Source organism: Lissotriton vulgaris, chromosome 8, assembly GCF_964263255.1.
Source record: "Lissotriton vulgaris chromosome 8, aLisVul1.2, whole genome shotgun sequence".
NCBI classification, from domain to species: domain Eukaryota; kingdom Metazoa; phylum Chordata; class Amphibia; order Caudata; family Salamandridae; genus Lissotriton; species Lissotriton vulgaris.
Window position 1 is genome coordinate 265668495 of NC_141696.1, and position 20386 is coordinate 265688880.

Consider the following 20386-nt stretch of genomic DNA (forward strand, 5'->3'; position numbering starts at 1 on the left):
GCAGGAACATTCTGCAACCTGGGATCGAAATCTCTCAAAACATAATGACCCTTAAAATCACGAAGGAACAGCCTTACTCCTTCCGGAGAACAACAAATTACAGCTCCTAGAGCTTTCAGAGTCTTGATACCAAGCAAGTTTTCTGGACATGATTTCGTAAGCAATAAATCTGTAGTACGGGATAATGGACCAACTGCAAGGGGAACAGGTTTCGATACTTCGTTAACAATAGGCTTTCCTGAAAATCCAAGGGAAACATTCTGTGAGCCTGAGAGGGGTGCCCCTAGAACCTCGTCATGACTAATGGTAGTTCTGCTTGCCCCTGTGTCAATCAAAAACTTTCTATCCTTTCCTAATACCTGACTATGTACATAAGGACCCTCTTGATCTACAGAAACCTCAATAAGAGGCAAGCCAACCTCCCTCTCTAGGCTGTTTCATGTGTACTGCTGATAATCGGGGTAATCAGATTGTGCATACTGGTACATCTGCTGTGTGACATGCTGTGTCGCGGCAATGGGCTGGGGCTGTGGTACCGCTACGGTCTGTTGTGGAACATGCATAGGCTGCACGTTCTGCGGAATATGTTGTTGGACTTGATCCTGTCTAGGTGGACGTGGTCTCTCTTTAGTTTTACCTGTGGCTATATTGTGTTTCAGAACTGTACAATCGTTTACATAGTGACCTGGCTGTTTACAATAGTTGCATGTCCCTTTAACGGGAGCTGCCGAATTATTGGACTGTGTCGTACCCTTTTTCTGACCATCAGCTGGAACTGACTGAGCAACTAGCATTTTCATTTTTGTGTCTTTCATACGTCTCTGTTCGTGATCATGTTCCTCCCTAATTCTGTTCTGGTGGTACTGTAACATTTGTAACATTTGGGATGGCGTATTTGCTTGCCATGTGCTCTCGACTTTCAGTACACGGTTCTTAACCTGGGGTAAGGAATTCTCGACTAATTTAGTCACAAATAGGTGTGGGTAAGACTCGCTACTTGTTTTCAGGCCACTGTTTATAATAAAACATTTCTCGAATCTAGAATAAAAATCACTAGTGTCTTCATCGTGTTTCTGTTTGCAGGCTGAGATTGCATCCCAGTCCTCCTTTTTAGTTGTCAACAGTCTTGGCAAAACCTGTACTAATAATCCCGGTAATGCTTTGGTCTTATCCCCAAGACCTAAACCTGGGGTCCGACCCTTTTCTTTGTCTTCCAATTGAGTCCAATTAATCTTTTTATCTCCCACCTCCCATTCTTTTTCTTTGAGTTTCTCGTAAATACCGGCAGGCAATAACACTTTTAGTATTTTCATAATGTCAGGATATGTGTAATCTCCCATGAGTAACATGTCTTTTATTTCATGGTGAAACCCTGCTGGATCTTTATCATGACTGGGCACTATTTTCTTCATTTCTAATAATTCCATTTTAGTTATGGGCGTATATACAAATACGCGTTCAAGTGTATCATCTGGTTTACGGATGGGATGTACTTCTCGTAAAGGATTCTGTCTATCTAGGTGAAAAGGATTGCTTACTGGAGGTGGAACAGGTACAAAACGTGGAGTCAAGAACGTTCTGTATTTATGGCGTTGTTCGAGAATTACATTAATCAAATCAGTACCTAGGCCTCTCCATCTATTCAGGAGTAAGTCTTGCAATAGATTATACAACGGACCTGGATCAGATTGTTGGTTTTCATACTGTACAATAAGGTTTTGGGTCATGTATATACCCACTTGTCGCTGTTCTTCTGGAGTAAGACTTAAAAACGTTTGCACTACTAAATCATCTTTATATATACTGTCATCCCCGGCCCATTGGACTGCAGACCGGGCTAGTTCCTGATCGCGTAAGGTATTGAGTTCATGATAACCTACTCCTTCTTTCAGGATTTTATCAGTAACTTGGAAAATATGTTCAAGGGAACATTGCTCTGGTATCGGGGAAAGGTAACGTTTCTTGTTCTCCAGACGAATGGGTCTGTCGAAAGGTCTATCAAGAGAATACTGTTTAGGGAGTTTCGCCCTCCCTACGTATGCCATCGTTTCTTGAGTTGCTGTTGGATTCTCTGTTTCTTCCTCCTCCTCTGAGGTGTCTTTATCGTCTGACTCGGGAGGCCTTTCAGCCTCCCGTCTGGCATGTATTGCTACTATTTCTTTACGGATCTTTCTAGTCATGGCCTCTATACATTTCTCTTTATCATGCTTACAATCTGCTATATTCTGACTCCACTTCGACAATCCCTCCATCTCTTCTTGCGAAAAGCCTAGCTGGTCTTGTTCCCTTATCAAACAATTAACCAGAAATCGCAATATCATACTTTGTGTCTCAACTTTCTGATGTGCCATGGCTTCACGAACACAACCTGGCCTCTCTCCTGTTCTAATAAAATGAGATATGTTGTCTAGATGTACTGGCATTTCTGGTAATAACAGCAGATATTCTGTAACACGGCGTAGACGTAATGAGGCTAACATCATGGGTCCTGTCTTGCCAGGTACTGGATCATACCTACAATCTGTAAGGTACTCTTTAAGTTTTTCGGCTGGGCTTGCTTTAGGTGTACGCGACATTGCTAATTCTCTCATTGTCACTCGGTGTAATTGTGGCGGAGTGTGATAGGGACCTCCTGAAGCACCTCCTGAGGCAGAACCGTGAGCATGACTTGATGTCATTGGGTGCGGGGGAGGTATATTTATCGGGGACGACTGTCTCTGAGTCGTATCTGTACCAAAAGGATTATTAGGACCAAGAGTAGGGGGACCAGTAGGGGAAGTGACAACAGGTGCAGGAAGTTGATGGCGTGGAGGGGTCGTGGCTTGATCAGCAGGAAGATGCTGTGGCAGATTATTATTGACGGGTTGTCGAGGTACATTGGTATATGCGGGAGCTATATCATCTAAATAGGCTGAAAGGAAAATATCTGCTGCGGTCTTTTTATGACGTACTTTAGTCAGAACCAATGGAGGTGGCAGATCATTTGGTATTTCCGGGGTCGCCTTGGGCAGGCCCTCGGCCAGAACTGGATACAGTCCTGTTATAAGAGCATTACTCTTTCTTTCATGTTGTTCCATTCTGACTCACTGTCCTTCTTCTAGTAGTTCTTTTTCTTTAGCTTTTTCGGAATCATCTCTACTCTTTTCTGTTTTTCTGAGTGCTTTCTCTGTCCATCTATGCGATTCTTTGCGCCACAATTCTATGGCATCTTTCTGTGATTGTCTGGATTTCTTTTTCCATAACGCTTCTTCTACTCTCATGATGCACTCGGCATCCCATGTCCCTGTAAAGGGCCATCTCTGATTCTCTGCCAAGTCTTTCGTATAGTCCACCCATAAATCTAAGTACAGTATGGCATCTAAGCCATGCTTATGGTACATAAAATGTCCTGGAGTGTCCCTAGGTGGGATGGGAACTGCTTCTTCGAGTATCCCTTTCCTAGTTCCTATCTGACGTAATTTCGAAAACAAAGGCATCGCTACCTTACTCTGGATGTGAACACAATTAACACAGTAAAGAAATGCAAACAATCACTCATACCACGACATTAAACACATTGAAACATTTCGAAAAGATACTGACTATTAACGAGTTCTATAACGAAAACAAAACTGAATCGCTGAATAACTGAATTACTAGATGCACTGCTAAACAGTACAGATACACTGCTAAAACAGTGCAGACCGGATCTGTGTACCCAAACCCGTCTTGACCGGATACAAATTAATGCACCCGTCTTGATGCGTCCCCAGCAACGGTACTCACCGGGAAGCACGGAACGGAAGGTCTCGGAAACTCGACTGGACTGGACTGCTACGACGTCACTGCTGCTGCGCACTACGCATGCGCCTCGACGCTTCGGACAGGTGGGCCTCTGGACACCTCAGACACTGTTCTCTCGGCTGGGCTCTGGTCGGGATCCTCCGCACTCCTCACCGCCTCGTCTGGATGTCGATCGCAGTCTCCGTCACCTCCGTAGGCCTGAGGGAGATACAGGAAAACCTGCAGATGCGCATAGGAGTCCGTCACGGCTGTGGCAGGGGGCAAGGCCTGCGACGCATCGCCGGCGCGTGGGGTGGGGTAGGGGTCCCTATTCGGGCTCCAAATTATGTGGTAAATATAATTTACCGTATACTATTTTTCCGTATAATTACTGACAAGTAAAAGAATAGCTCAATCAAATGAGAAGCAGAGTCCGGGGTGTCTGAGTCATACGGGCTTTAATTCGGGATGGCTCGAGCCATGGAAATCAATTCCATCAATACAAGGGTTCGGGGGTATATGCAATGATGGCAAAAAGATGTCAACGATTTATTAACAGTACATGACATATATAGTAAAACTGTGCAATAGCAATGAATACAGTAGGCGTGACAAGTGAAAAGAATATGATAAGAACACATGTGCGTAGCAAAAAGGAGTGTACAAAGGCGTGCACGGAGGTGTGTGCTGGAAACGTCACAGAAACGTGTCATAAGTGGGTGGATGCATAGAGGATTCTGCAGAGTCAGCTGAAACCTATAACCTGGGTGCGCGCGCAACTGGTATGACGTGTGATTGACGTGTATCTGGAGAAAACTGAGGGCTTGACTTTAGCACAAGTAGGGGAGACAAAAGTCGGGCATGTCAGATCGACCTGTTCCTATAACATGTCTGATATCTTGTGTTTGGGGGAATGTTAATCTGAAGTAAAAGGTCTCTCGGGCAGAGGCTATTCTATACTAAACGCATATGTGTCTAGGTGCAATGCACGGGGCCATGGGCCTACCATGGTAACGGGAGCAATGAATTACATGAAGGAGACAGGAAGGCTTGGCCCTTTGCTCTGCAGCCGAGGATATGTTTACCTATTTCACTAGACTGGAATGTGTTTTCGAGGAGGCTGAACTGGCTACGCTGATAACTGGAAGGCAAAATACTGTTTTGGCAGGCAGGCCAGGCCGAGCCAGGCACCGCTTCGCTTGGCAGGAAGTAAGGCAGAGGTCAGGGATGCATTTCCAGGCTGCAGCTTTCAGAGACAGAGACAGAAGTGGTTCGAAGGCAGAAATCAGGGCCTAGCTCGGCAGAGCCAGGAAAAACGTGAAAGTGCACCATGTAAAGACGTTGGCAAGGCATGGTTAGGAACTGAATTACCAATCCATTCATGGTGGATCTGATAGAGGACATGTTAACGTTGGACGCAAATGTATTTGCGTCATCAGATTCGGTTGCGGAGGGAAGTTACATGCACTTTAAACTCGTACATGGAGACGTTGGGGTACACGTTAGGGGACATACCTGACCATAAAAATTTCAATTACCTCAGTTGAACACACACAGAGAAACAGCTGCCTGTGAACAAAAGGCTTTGGAGCCACAGGAGGGGGTTTCAACCCCCTCAGTCTCCCGTAGGCCTTTGTTTTTTTTAATTTAGACATTCTGCCTTCATGGGGGGGGGATGTCCTAATAACCTTATAGCCAATGTAGCGGGCTATACTGGCCTTTAAAGTCCTGCTCCCCTGTTAAAGGCCCTTGTCTTTGTCAAGGACCTTTAATGCTGGAGCGGACCTTTAATGGATGGTATTGCCGACTACAGAGGGGATAAAAGGCTATATGAGAACATTGGAGTTTTGGCAGCTCCATTAACGACAATGAAGCAGCTCAGGGCTTATAATGACTGGTATAAGCATTCTGCTCCAACATTCACATGTTTGTCTTTCTCTTTCTCCTTTTTTAATTTAGGACATTATAGCTTTAAGTGGGATTGGGGCTATGACTTTAACAACTGATAGAGCCCTTGGCAGTGAGCTATAAGGCTAGAAAACCTTATCTTAAACAATTTAAACATCTACAAAATATATATAGATGTTCCAAACGTCAACAATTCACACATTTTAACGTAAGCAAAAAGCGTCTGCTTTAGTGAACCAAGGTATGTTGACTTCAGTAACTAGGACGGCAATCAGTATGTGAATGAGAGCATGGTGAGTACATACCAATTGTTTTACTTGACAAGGTCATAATGTTGGAATCAATGTTTCCATTAGGTGTATTAATGCATGCGCTGCCCAACAACATTGATTTGTGTTATATTTATCCTTAATAATTCTATTCATTACGTTTAGCTCCGGAGCGCATTTAGCACAGGAAGAGGTTGTGCATGAATCTCATATCATCACTTATTACATACTTTCGAATATATGTCTGTGGACAGCTGAGTAAGTAAAGGTGATGAAGTACAATGTATGATTGATTGCCAGTGTTACTGAAGGGGCATGTGGTTTCACTCCTGTTCAGGAAGCAGCAGTGTCTCACAATGCCCTTTCGATCTTACTCCTCAGGGAGCTTTGGACTTCAAATTGTTTAGTAGAAAAAGTTTAAAGGAAAGAGAATTTCTTGAAAATTAAAATCCTTTTCATAGACACATTGCAGACAATGAGCATACCTTCATGGAATGTTTGCAGCGTTTGTTTATAGGCTTTTATCAGAAACATATTAGACTTCAATTGTACATTTTTTGTGATATTTTAGAGATTTCGTATTTAAGAGCCAGCAGTCATGATGACTGCTTATAAACAAAACACTGGATTGATTAAATGCTTTATTCTAACCTGTGGAAAATGCATGTGTAATACAATGCATAAAAATGTTGGAAAATTTGCATAGGTTATTAGTTGTAGTTCATTAATATAAACTTTTGAAATATTCAGTATTATGTTTTCACTACTAATTGAATTGTTAAAGTAGGCAAATTAATCTTACCAACAGGGTCATTAAGAGCAATACTCCCTGTCCCAATCGCATCTCAGTTTCATTAAAATCAAATTGCTGCTTGTTTATGAATCTTAATGAGATGTAAAGGCATTGCACATTAGACATTCCAATGTGAGTGTACTTTAAATCAGAGACAAAGTGCCGATTTGAAAAATTGGAGAATAACCTGTCCGCTGTATTACAAGTCCATTATATCCTACAACACTTGTAATTCGGCGGACGGGATACCCGTCACATTTGTGATTGAGTAACCCGTCTGCCGAACTCTAAATCAAGGCCAAAATTTGAAAATGCACTTGGATTTATTTTTCACTATACATATAACCAGTAATGATAACTCTGACATTTTTGGTGAAAAACACAGAAAATTGTGAGGACAAACACAAAATATATTTTACAATCTGACTGTGTACATATGGAATTGAGGATCATTTTGAGCATGACCAAACTAATACCGTGAACTTACAAGAGTAAGGTTGCAGATAGTCTGACTCTCCATCCATATGCAAAAACTGCAACTAGGGTGGCCCCAGAGAAGGTTCAGGACCTGGAAGATATATCCCTCTTTTACAGAGCTAGACACAAGACTATTCTCTCTTTCTCATTGTCTCTTACTGTACGTGAGGCTGAAGCTAATAGCATATATGCAAGAAAATCTACAAGCACCCCTGCCTGCATCCTGGCATAAGTGCACCATTGCTCATGCAGTACTCAAAAGTTGTATTCATCAATGTATTTCTACACGTAACAAAACGCTCCTCAATTCCATATGCACACATTCGTAATGGAAAATATAATGTGAAGTTTGCCAGCTGTCCTCACAATTTTCTTTAGGTGTGTTTTACACCATCAATGGGCATATATAGAGTGAAAAAGATTTGAAAGGATAGGCATATATCCTTCCTGTAGTACAGAAGAGGTGGCAGGTTGTAAAAAAATGCACAAACCCTAAGCTACAATTCTAGCACTTCCTTTGCACAGCGGTCCCATTTGGTAAACAATTCCTACTTAATAGGTATGTGGTGTCATACATTTGAATGGATCGACATGGCTCAATCAATGGATGTTAAGTGCAAATGAAAAAGGATGTTGCTGTCCTTATATTTCCAAACATAGGGCCTGATTTGCTACGGTATATTGCGATGAAAGTTTAACTTTATGACTTTCAGTATTCACAAAAAGGCATTCATGAGTAGCAAAGTTAAATTTTCATCTAAGTTAAACTTAAGTTTTGGTCTTAAGTTTAACTGAGACCAAAACTGAGGCAAAAGTCTATCTTTACTATTGTAAATGCCCATTGTGAATACCGAAAGTCATAAAGTTAGACTTTCATCTCAGTTTACCCTTGTGAATTGGGCCCAACCTTTTATACTGTTTTTTGCATAGCTACCCTTTACAGCATGGCAAATGGGTCTGTATAATTGTTTTCAAATGCAATACTATACATCGTGTTCTGCATACATCTTTAAATCGGCATACATTAAAATAGTTCTAGTATAACTTATAAATGTTCAGCTTGGTTCACTTGCATTGGACCACTTTCTCAGCATACAGCATTGCATGATTTTTATCTTCCAGGCTCTTTCCCCCAATCACTCTCTTTCTCCACCTTTAATTCAAAACATGTATCCTTCACTGAAAATGTAGCCCCCATTAATACAAAATTTGAAACAGAAAATTGACTGTGTAGATTTATAATCTATTTTAATATTCATACATTTGCATGTTTATTCCGCAACAGTAAATCTACACAAGTCATAGATACCCAGGTGCACTCCTCCATTGGATTTGTTCACGCACATTCTATGATGAATATCCACCTGGGTATGTTTTAAATATGTTTTGGTGTTTTTTGGAATTTAAGAAAACAATTTACCTCTCTAAATGGATATCTTCCTGTTTAATCTGCAAAGAAAAGCCTTAAAGGCAGAAGGGGCTAGATATTAGAATACACTCAAAAGAAACCCTTCCATTATTCCCAGGCCCACTAACTCATAGAGACTACCTTATTCAAGACTGCTGGATATTGTTTATCCAAAACTGGAGTTCAACTCAAGATGCCTTCTACCTTGTCACTATTGATTCAGTCTATGTAGTTAGTGAGGCTAGCACTAAACCAGGACTTTCGTTGGTTACAAATGTGTGCAGAAACCTCTGGGTGGTCCATTTTTACCCAACCTCATCACATCAAATAATCTTGCATATGAAGTACGTTTGTGTCATTTTCCAGGAGCGAAACTTCATGCAGACTGCTTAAGAATGTTTCGAAATCAGCCTGCGTGTCATTTTTCCTGCCTATCCTTTTCTCAAGACCAAAATGAAACAAGGATTTACGTTAGTGGTGTAGCTAGGCACTTTGCCATCCGGAGTGGCCTCTGCTTTTCCGCCCCATTGCTCTGTGGAAGAGCGGGGGTGCTGGTGATAAACTATAATTGCTGTGCTTGCCACAGTGAAAGCAGATGCCCCCCCCCCCATGCTATACCCCTGTGCTATGCCATACTTATGGGGTTTCTGCAGTAATATGCTTCCTCAAAAGAAGTAAAATGCTAGAAATTCTTATTCTGTGGAGCAGGCTTATGGACTTTGCACATATACGTCTCTGATTTTAAACATAGGTTTATTTTGAATGCTCAACGTTTCAGAATAAAGGGGCATATTATCAAGGACAGGCGATACATTATCGCCGCTTTTATCGGCAGGAAACTGCAGATAAAGCGGCGATAATGGCCTTGATAATATGCTCTATGAATTCCAATCGAAGCCCATGTTAATGTGAACACATCTAACATGGGCTTCGATTGGAATTCATAGAGCATATTATCAAAGTCATTATCGCCGCTTTATCGGCAGTTTCCTGCCGATAAAAGCGGCGATAATGTATCGCCTGTCCTTGATAATATGCCCCAGAGTCTCTTATGTGTGCTGCAATCTACTAATTGGGAAATAATTAATTACAGGTATGAAAACATCATTCTTAAAATAAATTGGAATACATTCAGCTTCAGGTAGCGATGCAACATTTTTTCTACATTATTTTTCCAAGTCAAATTTAAAAAGTCAGATGATCTTGCACACTGAAAAGCACAATTGTATGATCTTAACGTACTTGTAAAATCTTTCTTTCCACATTCCACATTCTAATATTAGTTGGCCAACAATTTACTGAATATCACTGTAACAAGGAACCCGTAGTATTACTTGGATCATTCTTTGCTCCTGCCAACAAACTGTAGGCTTGACACTGCCTTGTAAATAAGGTGAAGCCCAAATCGCCACAGAAACGCTTTAAAAGTGATGTTCCTGTAGCGATAGGGGCTTGTAAATATGCCTCAATGTTCTTTTTAATTCTCTCTGTCAGAGGAGTTCCAAAGCTTACCTTATGAAATGTTCATGAGGCCATCACTATGTGGCAAATTTGAGCAGTATTAACGCAGATAAATCCATTGTTCTATGGATGTAGTTTCAAAGTTCAACGTTTTCCACCTTTTGCTGGACCCTGATTTTGCTGGTTCTAGAACTCTGGTAACCAGAGGTAGAGTGCCTGCGCTCTCACTTTAAACATTGTTAAATGTACTTGTTCCTGATTCACACACTCAACTTGCCTATAAAACCCTAGGACCTAGTGTACAAGAAAGTGCCCAGCATGGCACCGCAAGCCCTTTGGCTGCGCCATGCTTTGGCAATTTCAAAGCACACGGAGGCGTAATATCTACAAGGATATGATGGATCCCTTTGCACCCACTGCGCTGATACACAATTAGCTGCCAGGCGCCCACGCAGGCACCCTTGTTTATGTGCACAAAGGTGTGCTAAGGTTAAATCCTGCTTGGTGTATCCGACCAGGGCTCCATTACGGTCAGCCTCAAACTTTGCCTTTTTCAGGGTCAAGCGCGACCAGATGTCTCATGTTGGGTCACTATGATGAGCGGTATGGCCTGGTCAAGTTTTAACTTCTTTGTAGCTTTTCTTGCAACGTTGCTTGTGTATCCTGCAGGTCTTATCTTCATCGTTGACATCGAAGAGCTCTAAATATTTCAGCAGGGCAAACCTGCACAGTCAAGCCGAGTCGCGTTTTAACATTGCCTGCTTGACTCTTGTTGTCAAAGATCGTCTTTTTATTAAGCTTTTTAGAAAAAGTTCTCAAAAAGTTCCTAAACTTTCAGAACTTTTTCTGAAAGGTTCATTGAGGACTTCTGAGGGTCCACAACACCAGCCAGCGGTGGTCCAGAGGCTCTGAATTGCCACTTGGGGCTTTGGGACTACAGTTCTCACAATACACCTGGTCATATCAGTAAAGTCCAGGTGAAGCTGTTCAGCTGGGCTTGTTCTTGTTGGAGATGATGCAGGGCCTTGTTTGAGTATTTTCCTTCCTGTTCCTGCTCAAGGAGTCCTCTCTTTGATCCTTTAAGACAGGGAAAGTCCTCTTTTCTGAAGCCTTGAGAGTGCAGCAGGTGCAGTCCTTATGAGTGCAGTCCCTTCTTTGTGCAGTCCAAAGGTCCAGCAGGTCAGTCCTTCTTTGACAGATGTTTCCAAGCAGGGATATGAGGTGCTGTGCAGCTCTCCCATATTTATTCCAGATTCTGGTGGAAAAGAGGGCAGCACCCCCAACCAATTGGGCTCAAGTTGCCACCCTCCGTGATGACCATTTTCTTAGAAGTGTGGGATATTTGTTTCCCAGAATACACATCTCAGTCCAAATCAAAATGGGAAAAATCTCTCCTGGAAGTTCAGGCCTATCCGATGCAGCCCACAGGTGCGGCTAACATTTCCCTACACTCTCCTTCCAGCGCCCCTCCTGGTCTAAATTGGGATTGGGCATACTGTGTGCGCTAGCTGTGCTTCTACCTTCAAAGACTAGTTTGGCCACCCAGCCCCTTCCTGTCCTGGCAACCAGATGGTTGCATTGTTTTAACCAAGGGCACTTCACACCTAATGACAAGAAGCTTGCCTCAGCATGTCAAAGGTTGACCAACCACAAGAGGCTGCTACAGGGCTGCTTTAGGTAACTTCGGGAAAGAAAGTTCTAAAACTACTTTCCTGCAATAGTTATAACTAATCTGACCGTGGCAAGTTGTTGAATTAATGTGAACTATTATATTTATACTTTGAATTATTGTTCTGTCAAAAGTTAGACTGAGTAAAGTTAACAAAGCCATCTAAAGTTAGTCCATGGAGCTCCAACCCTACAATGGGGAAAATTAAATTAGCAGTTTTCATTCACTAGGGTAAATAACACAGATTTTATAATATCCTGCTTTTAATTACAAGGCAACCTACACTTGGGGCACCTAGGGCAGACCTTAGGAGTGGCTTGTAAGTAATCAAAAGGTAGTTTTAGATTTTGGAAGTACTTTTAATTCCAAAGCCGAATTTGAACATAGTTTTATTTTAAAACCAGCCTGCAATGACAACAGACAGCACAGCAGGGCACATTCAGGTGCATTAAAACCACTAAGGACTCTAAACCTGCTTGCCCTAATAATATACTAGGGTCTTAGAGGTAGGTTGTCTGAACCAATTGCAATTACACCTAACTTCCTTATACCTTTAAAACAGAGCCCAGCCCCTGGGGCTGGTTAGCAGAGTCAAGGACACAATCAGAGTCAGCAACCTTCAGTATCAGACAAAAAAGGGGGTGATCAGGCCGAAAGAAATGCCTTTCTCATATTTGCATTCTGTTTTTATTATACATGATAATATGTTGATAATCATAGCTTTCATCCAAGATTCTGACGCATTCACCATAAATGCTCAAGGGAGGGAAAACTAATATGTAATGTAACTTAATTTAATTTATTTGAATACAAAATAAATACAAGTAAAATGATAATTAAGTTGTCAATTAATAATGTTTTAGGTTTTAGTGCAGATGTACTGTACCTTGTTAGTGTGGTATCCATAGGTGAATAGTAGTTTTTGAAATGTGTTTATTATTTTTAAATTACAAACTAAACAATAATTTTAAGAATTTTGATTATTAGTTGGGAGGGATGGAAGCCCCACTCAAATAATAAACACAATCCTTGTCAGGGTGAACCACAAAAGTCGCAAAATGTAGTTGTGCATAACCCTCAGGTAGTATGGTGCAACGCAGTCAGACGTAATCTAGAGGCAAATTGTAACATATTTATGCAGCACTCAAATAGAAATAAAGTGAATCAAAACCCCCCAAAATCCCTTTCATCGCAGTTCAGTTATTTCCGCAACATTTTCTAGCAAACATCGCCACGAAAAAAAATCACTGTCTTGATGTCTTGATATACCCTGAATAAATATAAAATATTAATAAGGACTTCTGCCTGTTGTGTGTTACCAACCAAGCTCAAAACATCTGTTGTAGCATTCCAAGAGAATCTAATGAGCCATTAATTGATAGGAATAGAGTTAACACATTGTTAGAGCTATAATACTTACTCAGGCTCTGTTAGTGGAGTTGTTTCATTCGGCTCATTCACTGGGCTTCCATCGTGATTGGTAATTCTTTCATCTTCCGTCCTCATCTCCACTATTGGCTCTTTTGAGCCGTCCTTCCTGTAATACAAATATAAAGTGAATTATATTAATACATTATATAGATGACGAAATGGTGTTAAGTGTTATCAACAAGAGTACATTATTATATTGGGTATCCCACATTTGGACTACAAGGGATCCAAATGCATTGAGATAAAAATCTTAATAAAGTCTTCTCCATTTTTGTCTCTCTTGCCCTCTCTTTACATCTGCTCTTTTTGTACCACATCATCTACGTTATTTTCTTGATATGGTCATTGTATATGAGATGTCTTCACTATTACTATACTAAGCAACAGTGAATAATTCAAGGACATACATATTTCTCGCTAACTGTGTCACTTCAATGTGTGATCATAAGAGCATAAAGCACTATCATATACACAGGCACTGCACTGAATTAAGCAGGTAATTAATTTTTTTTCTGAAAGAAGTCACAACATGCTATTTTGTTTAAATGATGTAATGAGTATATGATACTTGATGTATGGTTACAGTGTGAATTGATTCTCTAATAAGATACTCTCCAGTGAATGGCTGTTGCTTAATATAGTGACTACACCAGGCAACTGGTGAAAATGTTTGCTGTTAAAGTTTAACTTTAAACCATTTTAATGTTCATTAATATTGAGAAACAGAATTCTGGAAAACACTCCAATCAGAACAAAGTTTGAAAAGCTTTTAAGACCAGATCTACTCATCAGTGTTAACGGTTGAATGCCCTCAATTGTGCAACCGCTTTATTAATCTACCACAGCAGGGAAATGGAAATAACCTTTTGATATATGATAGAAATTGGAAGGCGTTAATATAGTGGGTAAAGAACTGGAACTAAGGCAACATTTTTATAACATGTCTTCAAGACCCCTTTATTGATCAATATTATATTGGTGTTTGATTTGCCGGTTTAAAAATAGGATAAACCTGTGTATAAATTTACTTATTAGTTGGTTTGAAAGTTTTCCGTGGTAAAAATGGTCATTGTTTTAATGATTCATGTCATTCTTCAATGGTAATCTCTTTGTTTACACAACACTACTCAAAGCAGATTCTACTACTCTCATCTTTTCTTCTTTATGTTTAACTTTTAGGACCCCTTCAAACATCTTTTAAAACATTTCCTTCCTTGATCTGGCGAAGCAGGCATGATATTGCAATAGTAGTGATGTTCTACATATTCATCACAGTCTTCACAGCTAAAGACAGCACTTTGTTGTATTTTTTCAACTCATGATCTGCAATTTAACCTCCTTTTCGAGAAGAACATGTTGATAAAGGGTAATTCTCACCATTTTTACATATATCAACTTACAGAATTTGCTTCAAGCAGTACATCCTACTATACTTACCTTCTCATCCTCGTGAAATGGCACTACATAGTTGAATGAAAACAAGGATCCACAATCAACAAATAGTTGGTTTAATATCATTTCAAAAAACAAGAAGCACCATTTTTTGTAAGTAGACATTATAAGACATTTGAAAATCTTCATTATATAATGAATCTTAGAAAATTCATATACACGGCTGGTTTGTAATACAGAGCTACCTGTCAACCAAGCCCCAATCATACTTAGGATCAGGTTTTTCAAGAATTACAAAAGAGCGGTTCCTACATCTGAGGCTGGGAATTCTACCAGCAAAGTGCCACCTCCCTCCGTGGAAACGGAAAGACTCCTCAAACTGCTGCAGATTATGTGGAGACCAAACTGAAGATGTAATACACCTACTATGCATCTGCAACGGCCTGGGAGTGGAAAGGAGACAGTTTCTAAAGCAGCTCCTGATTGCAAGTCAGGTTCGATCATGCTGGGAAGCGGTAAAGGCCTGTTTTGAAGGCAGTAACATCCGCCTTGCTTGCAGCCTTGTCCGGTTTATGGGGGAATCAAACACAAAGCTAAGCCTGCAAGAACCACAAGTTACTGGTCTTCAGGCCATGTCATCTGGTTTATGAGACAAGCACAACAACGCCGACCATTAGAACTTTGACCAGATCCACGCCTACTGCCATGGCCCCCAAGCTGTCAGCAGTCAGCTTGGGCCTGCTCCCAGTTCATGGACCTTGACATTTTCCATAAACCTTCCATCATGGGGTGCAACTAACTACGAGAACAAGTGTTTTGATGAACTGCCTCACCTATCTGTTTTTATTCCTCCACTATTTTATAGGATCACTGCACATCTGCAATCTCTTTTAGCATTATTTAATGATGAAGCTGCTTTCTGTGAATACATGTTTTATCTGTTTGCGAAGGTTTTAATTAATCATGCAATAAAGCGATTATTATTTTTATGATTATTATTATTATTATTATTATTATATGCAGTATTGTAGGATCATTTAGTGAAAAGTATATGAAAAGATTTGAAAAGAAAACTTCTAATTCATTTTTATCAGGAAATTTGAATGCAAATTATGGAAATATGGGCATTTCGCCAAATATGTGTTTGGAATAAGGACTTTCAACATACATCGTTTCCTACAATTACTCTCTTCATTGGGTTACCATGCACATGATCTGTTAATGAGCAACACCACCCCAACAACCACTCAATACTACTAAAGTCAACTAACTTTTACCAATTGGTCTACATATTTCATGGTAATTTTTTATTTTGCTTTTGCCACTGCTTTGAAACTAGCCAAAATAGAGGTTAGTTTAATAAATCTAGTGATGCCATAAAGTGTTTAGAAGATTGCCTGAAACATTTCTCCACTGAAAATAAACGGATATTTTGAAAGAATAATGATATCTCTTATTTTTATCGTGGCTTAGATATTTTGGGTATGATGGATAGTCATGCACACAGGGTGCCTAAATTAAGTCTTGCTCATCCCATCTACGAGACTATTGAACGTGAACTAGGACAATGAAAATATGATCTTTCTTCAGTAGAATCAAGTGTGTGATATTTTCAAACTGAGACGCTTCATAGTAGAAAATAACCCTTTACTTAATCAACTGCATTTATTTGGTTATTGTTTTATATTAAAAAGCGCCAACCTTAGACATCATATGTCCTGTGCGACTTTTTCGTGATTTGTTATTACATATGACATTTACATTCCATCTATGAGACTAGTGAATGTGAACTAGAACAATGAAAATATGATCTTCATTTTTTTTCAGCAGAATCAAGTGTGTGATATTTGCAAACTGAGATGTTTCATCGTAGAAAATGACCATTTACTTAATCAACTGCATTCATTTGGTTATTGTTTTATATTAAAAAGGACCGACCTTAGACATTATATGTCCTGTGTTTTTGTATTGTGCTTCTTCTTTGTGTTTTTTTTATTATATATGACATTTACGGCCAGGTGTACTAAGAACTAGTCACAAAATTCTGGTCGAAATCTTTGACCGGTGTGGTAATCTATGAACCAACCTATATGTACTACTAGGTCAGTTTGCAAAATACCAATTCCTAATGCATCACAATTTGACCTGCCTCATGAATGTTAATGAGGTAGGTTGCAAATTGTGACCAATAAGGATTCACAGTCATCCCAGTGATAGTGCCCTGCTGACATCAGCAGACAGAATGTCGGTGAATGCTTGTAAATAAAGGAGTTTTTTAAATGCATCCTGCTTTCCATAAAGGAAAACAGGATGCATTGAAAAAATAATTGAAATGTCCAAGTTTCATTTTTAAGAGTTGCCAGTGTTCCCTGGGACCACCTCCTATTCTTAGAAAATGTTCTTGTCAACATTCACAAAGGGGAAGAGGTCCTTGGGCACCTTCGTGTTTGCGAATGACTTAAACCTTCTTTGAGGAGGTGGTGAAAGATGAATGCTTTGTCAAATTTCAGTCACAAATCATTTTTATATACCATAAGGATTTATTATTTGGAAGGGATCCTCTAAATAGGCCCCTTCAAAAACCAAATCAGTGTTGGATCGCAAACCCGAATTGAGATTCGGTAATTTGATACAGTTTGTGGTGTGTACATATGAAAATGCCTTTCAGCAATTGAAAACAGCCCAATTATGTGAATTGGACCGTTTATGACAGTAAACATGCTTCATACCTCTGACGATAGTGATAATGGGTGCTAATATACCACTTAATCACCAAAGTCATACAGCTGTGCCAAAACAGTTGTTACTATTAGCCAACTCTGTGGTACTACTGTTAATAATCTTAAAAGTATAAAACACTGAATGGTCCCAGTATGATTCAAACTTGATCATGAAGTTACACAAACATTTCTGCAAAAAATGCATTAGTCCACTTGGTTATCTTAGAGGTTCATATGTCATGTTATTTTCTTTTATGCTATGTTAGGGTTCAGAAAAGCATGGAATAGCATGCAACAGTGTGATGACATGATAGGTACAGTAGAGTAGCATCACAGCGATATTGATGACACAGAAGAGCCTGCCATGGCATGTGTTTGTTCTATTGTGCATGTTTCTGTAAGGGATGGTAAGTGTTGATATTCCATGTTATGGTAATGTAAGGTATGGCATGGTATGGATATTATCCCATTCAGTTCTTTTCCATTATTGTAAGTTACAGTACGGTACTCTGTGGTATGCTACATTATGTTTCATTAACCTATGAGTATTTGTAATGTGCATAACCTCAAGCAATCTCTTATATTTTCATGGAATACCACAATAATTAGCAATATGCAGAATTATACACTGTAGGTATTTTTTATACAAATATTAATCATAAAATAAACTATACATTTAAGATGGGCTGCATTACATTCCAGGCCCTTGCGGGAACAGCTCCGATTTTTATTAAGTCCAAAATCGAACCCTACATCCCCAGCAGACAACTGCGCTCCTCCTCTCTGTCTCTCTTGGTGGTGCCCCGGTTCAGGAAGAGCAGAATGGGAGGTTCTAAATTCTCTGTCCTTGCTCCGCTGTTTTGGAACTCTTTACCTCTATCCATGAGAACCATGCCATCTTATCTGGAGTTTCGCAGCACTCTGAAAACTCTTTTGTTCTCACAGGCTTTTATTATCTAAATCGTTTTGCTACCTGACTCAGGATTCCACCCCCACAGCGCCATGAAACCGCTAGGTAAACGAGTGCTTAATAAATACTTTTAAATTCAAATACATGGACAATCTTGGTTCCAAATCATATCCACTGGTTGTTAAGAAGAAATATTGCTTTCCCAGCAGAGAACATGAAGGAAAGTGGGCCGGGTCTGCATACATATGGTAAGGCAAGGAAATAATACATTGATTAAAAAATGAGGACACTAGAATGAGAAAATGAAGACTCACAGGTATGCAGCCTTTCCTTCTTCAAGCTCCTTACTTTTCCCACTGGAACCACTCTTCTTCCCACAAAATTTCCTTGTGATGCACATCAGGAGTCCGCATTGTCTGACAAAGAAGCAACTGACGTCCGTCACTACAAGGACTAGGAGGAGGGCAGCCACTCCAAGGCCAATGACAGCACCAAGCCCGAGGCCGCTGAAAAGTGAATCTTGAAAACAGAAAACATGCTATGATGCATAATTCAAGAAAATAATTGCTGAAAAAAATACATCTTGAACAATTAATGTGTGAAATTCTGTCAATGTTTCAATCTTGAAATACAACTTGGAAAAGAATTTGTGTTTTTCAGTCCTATGTGCAATAGCTGAATTAAATAGTATATGTTGTCTCTCCAAGTCGCAGATAAAACGAAGTACAGACAATAGAAAATGTTTTAGGATTTGAAACAAGATTCTTATAAATGAGTGCAAAATGCATGTGTGATAAAAAATTGAGAAATCCAAATGCTTTTACTAGTTTTTTCCATTTTGTATTTCTGATTTTGATACTTGGTGACAGGGTGACAATGTAGTAGACGTCATGCAATAGGAGATGGAAACTGACCATGTGCTTAATGTGGCAAGTGTCTAAATCTGTCACATATCTGGAGTGACATTTGCTCTAACATATACCAACGAAAACCACCAAAATCATCACGTTTCTCTGCTTCTTCACAGGGCCTGTAATGTGAGGCGTATCCATGTGCCTTGAAGTAAAAGTAGATAATAAATGAACACATGTCTCTGTCACCATACTAAGGACTGCAGCAGTGCTTAATTTGAGCCGGTGGTTTCCGGGGCTAGCCACAGGCACTTAATTGTCAACAATGGTGCTTATGACAGTCTGCTTAATGGTGGTACTGTCTGTCTAATTTACAGTTGACCACATAACAGTTGTTTAATAATGCATTGAAAATAACGAAAATGTTCCTACCAAGCCATTCTTATAACTTTCGGATTGTGGAATAGTCTGTTTGTCACACGTGTAGGAGTGTGATGGTTAGTCGTTGTGTTGGTACTGCCATTGACAGCGCTCGGAGGGAAATGTGTGGCGCAAGCTGCAGTGTCATCCTGACAAGGGCCCTGAAACCTATTTTGTAACTAAATAGGCACTGAACTGCAGAGCAAACACTGCTGCCTGCCTCACATGACACCTCTATAAATGGCACCTATTTACAGCGTGTTCTGATGATGGTCAGCAATGCCTTGTATTAGTGTATGGTTGGCACACTATTTTCTCCAAGTAATAATAATGGGATGACAGAAAACTATGTGGGGAGATATTAGGGGACAGATATTAATGATTTTGTCTGGCCCCTCCTCATCAGTTTTATTAAGTTGCTTTCCTGGAAGAGACATATCACCTGTAGAACCTAGAGGTCAAACACCACAAGTGTTTTCTTAGGGCTTATCTGTTGACACTTTCAGTCTTTACAAATCTTTGCGGGTTTTACCAGATGGGTTAATTAGTAAAAGTGGATCCAGTGTTCTACCAACCAGTAAAGCTGGATTCACCAAGATTCATGTAGTGAGACTTGAAATTAGTGTTTTGTAAGGCTTCCAGCTACCCAGTGGTCTGCTGAGCTCTTCTGTACGCATTGTCATAAAAATCATAGCTACCTTTGCTGGATGTGTGTTCCAGTACAGCACTGATTTTGTTGGTTTGCAAGACTCTAGTAGCACTAAGAACCAGGGACTGCTAATGAGCATTTCTCGGCATTCAAGTCCTGCAGACATGAGAATTGTCACACTGTGGCCCACAGCTGCTGATTTCAGCACCAGCACTAGGGAAAGGGGAGGAGAGTGCCATAGTTATGTAAATATGGCGCTCTCCTCC

The 20386-nt window shown here is 40.1% G+C and overlaps 1 protein-coding gene and 1 long non-coding RNA gene across 3 annotated transcripts in view; one reads left to right on the forward strand and one right to left on the reverse strand.

Moving 5' to 3' along the window:
- Positions 1-15438, forward strand: part of LOC147696955 (uncharacterized) — a 107937-nt gene extending 92499 nt beyond the window's left edge. Inside the window, exon 5 of the long non-coding RNA XR_015299271.1 lies at positions 14358-15438. This is a non-coding gene — a long non-coding RNA (uncharacterized LOC147696955). The remainder of the gene's footprint in view (positions 1-14357) is intronic.
- The window catches only part of NCAM2 (neural cell adhesion molecule 2), a 1306184-nt gene that overhangs the window by 37775 nt on the left and 1248023 nt on the right, over positions 1-20386 (reverse strand). For both annotated transcript variants that reach the window (XM_086934039.1, XM_086934038.1), the window contains 2 exons: positions 18515-18719; positions 13168-13284 (listed from right to left, as the gene is read on the reverse strand). In XM_086934039.1, coding sequence (XP_086790165.1) covers positions 13168-13284; positions 18515-18719 — 322 coding nt within the window. The remainder of the gene's footprint in view (positions 1-13167; positions 13285-18514; positions 18720-20386) is intronic.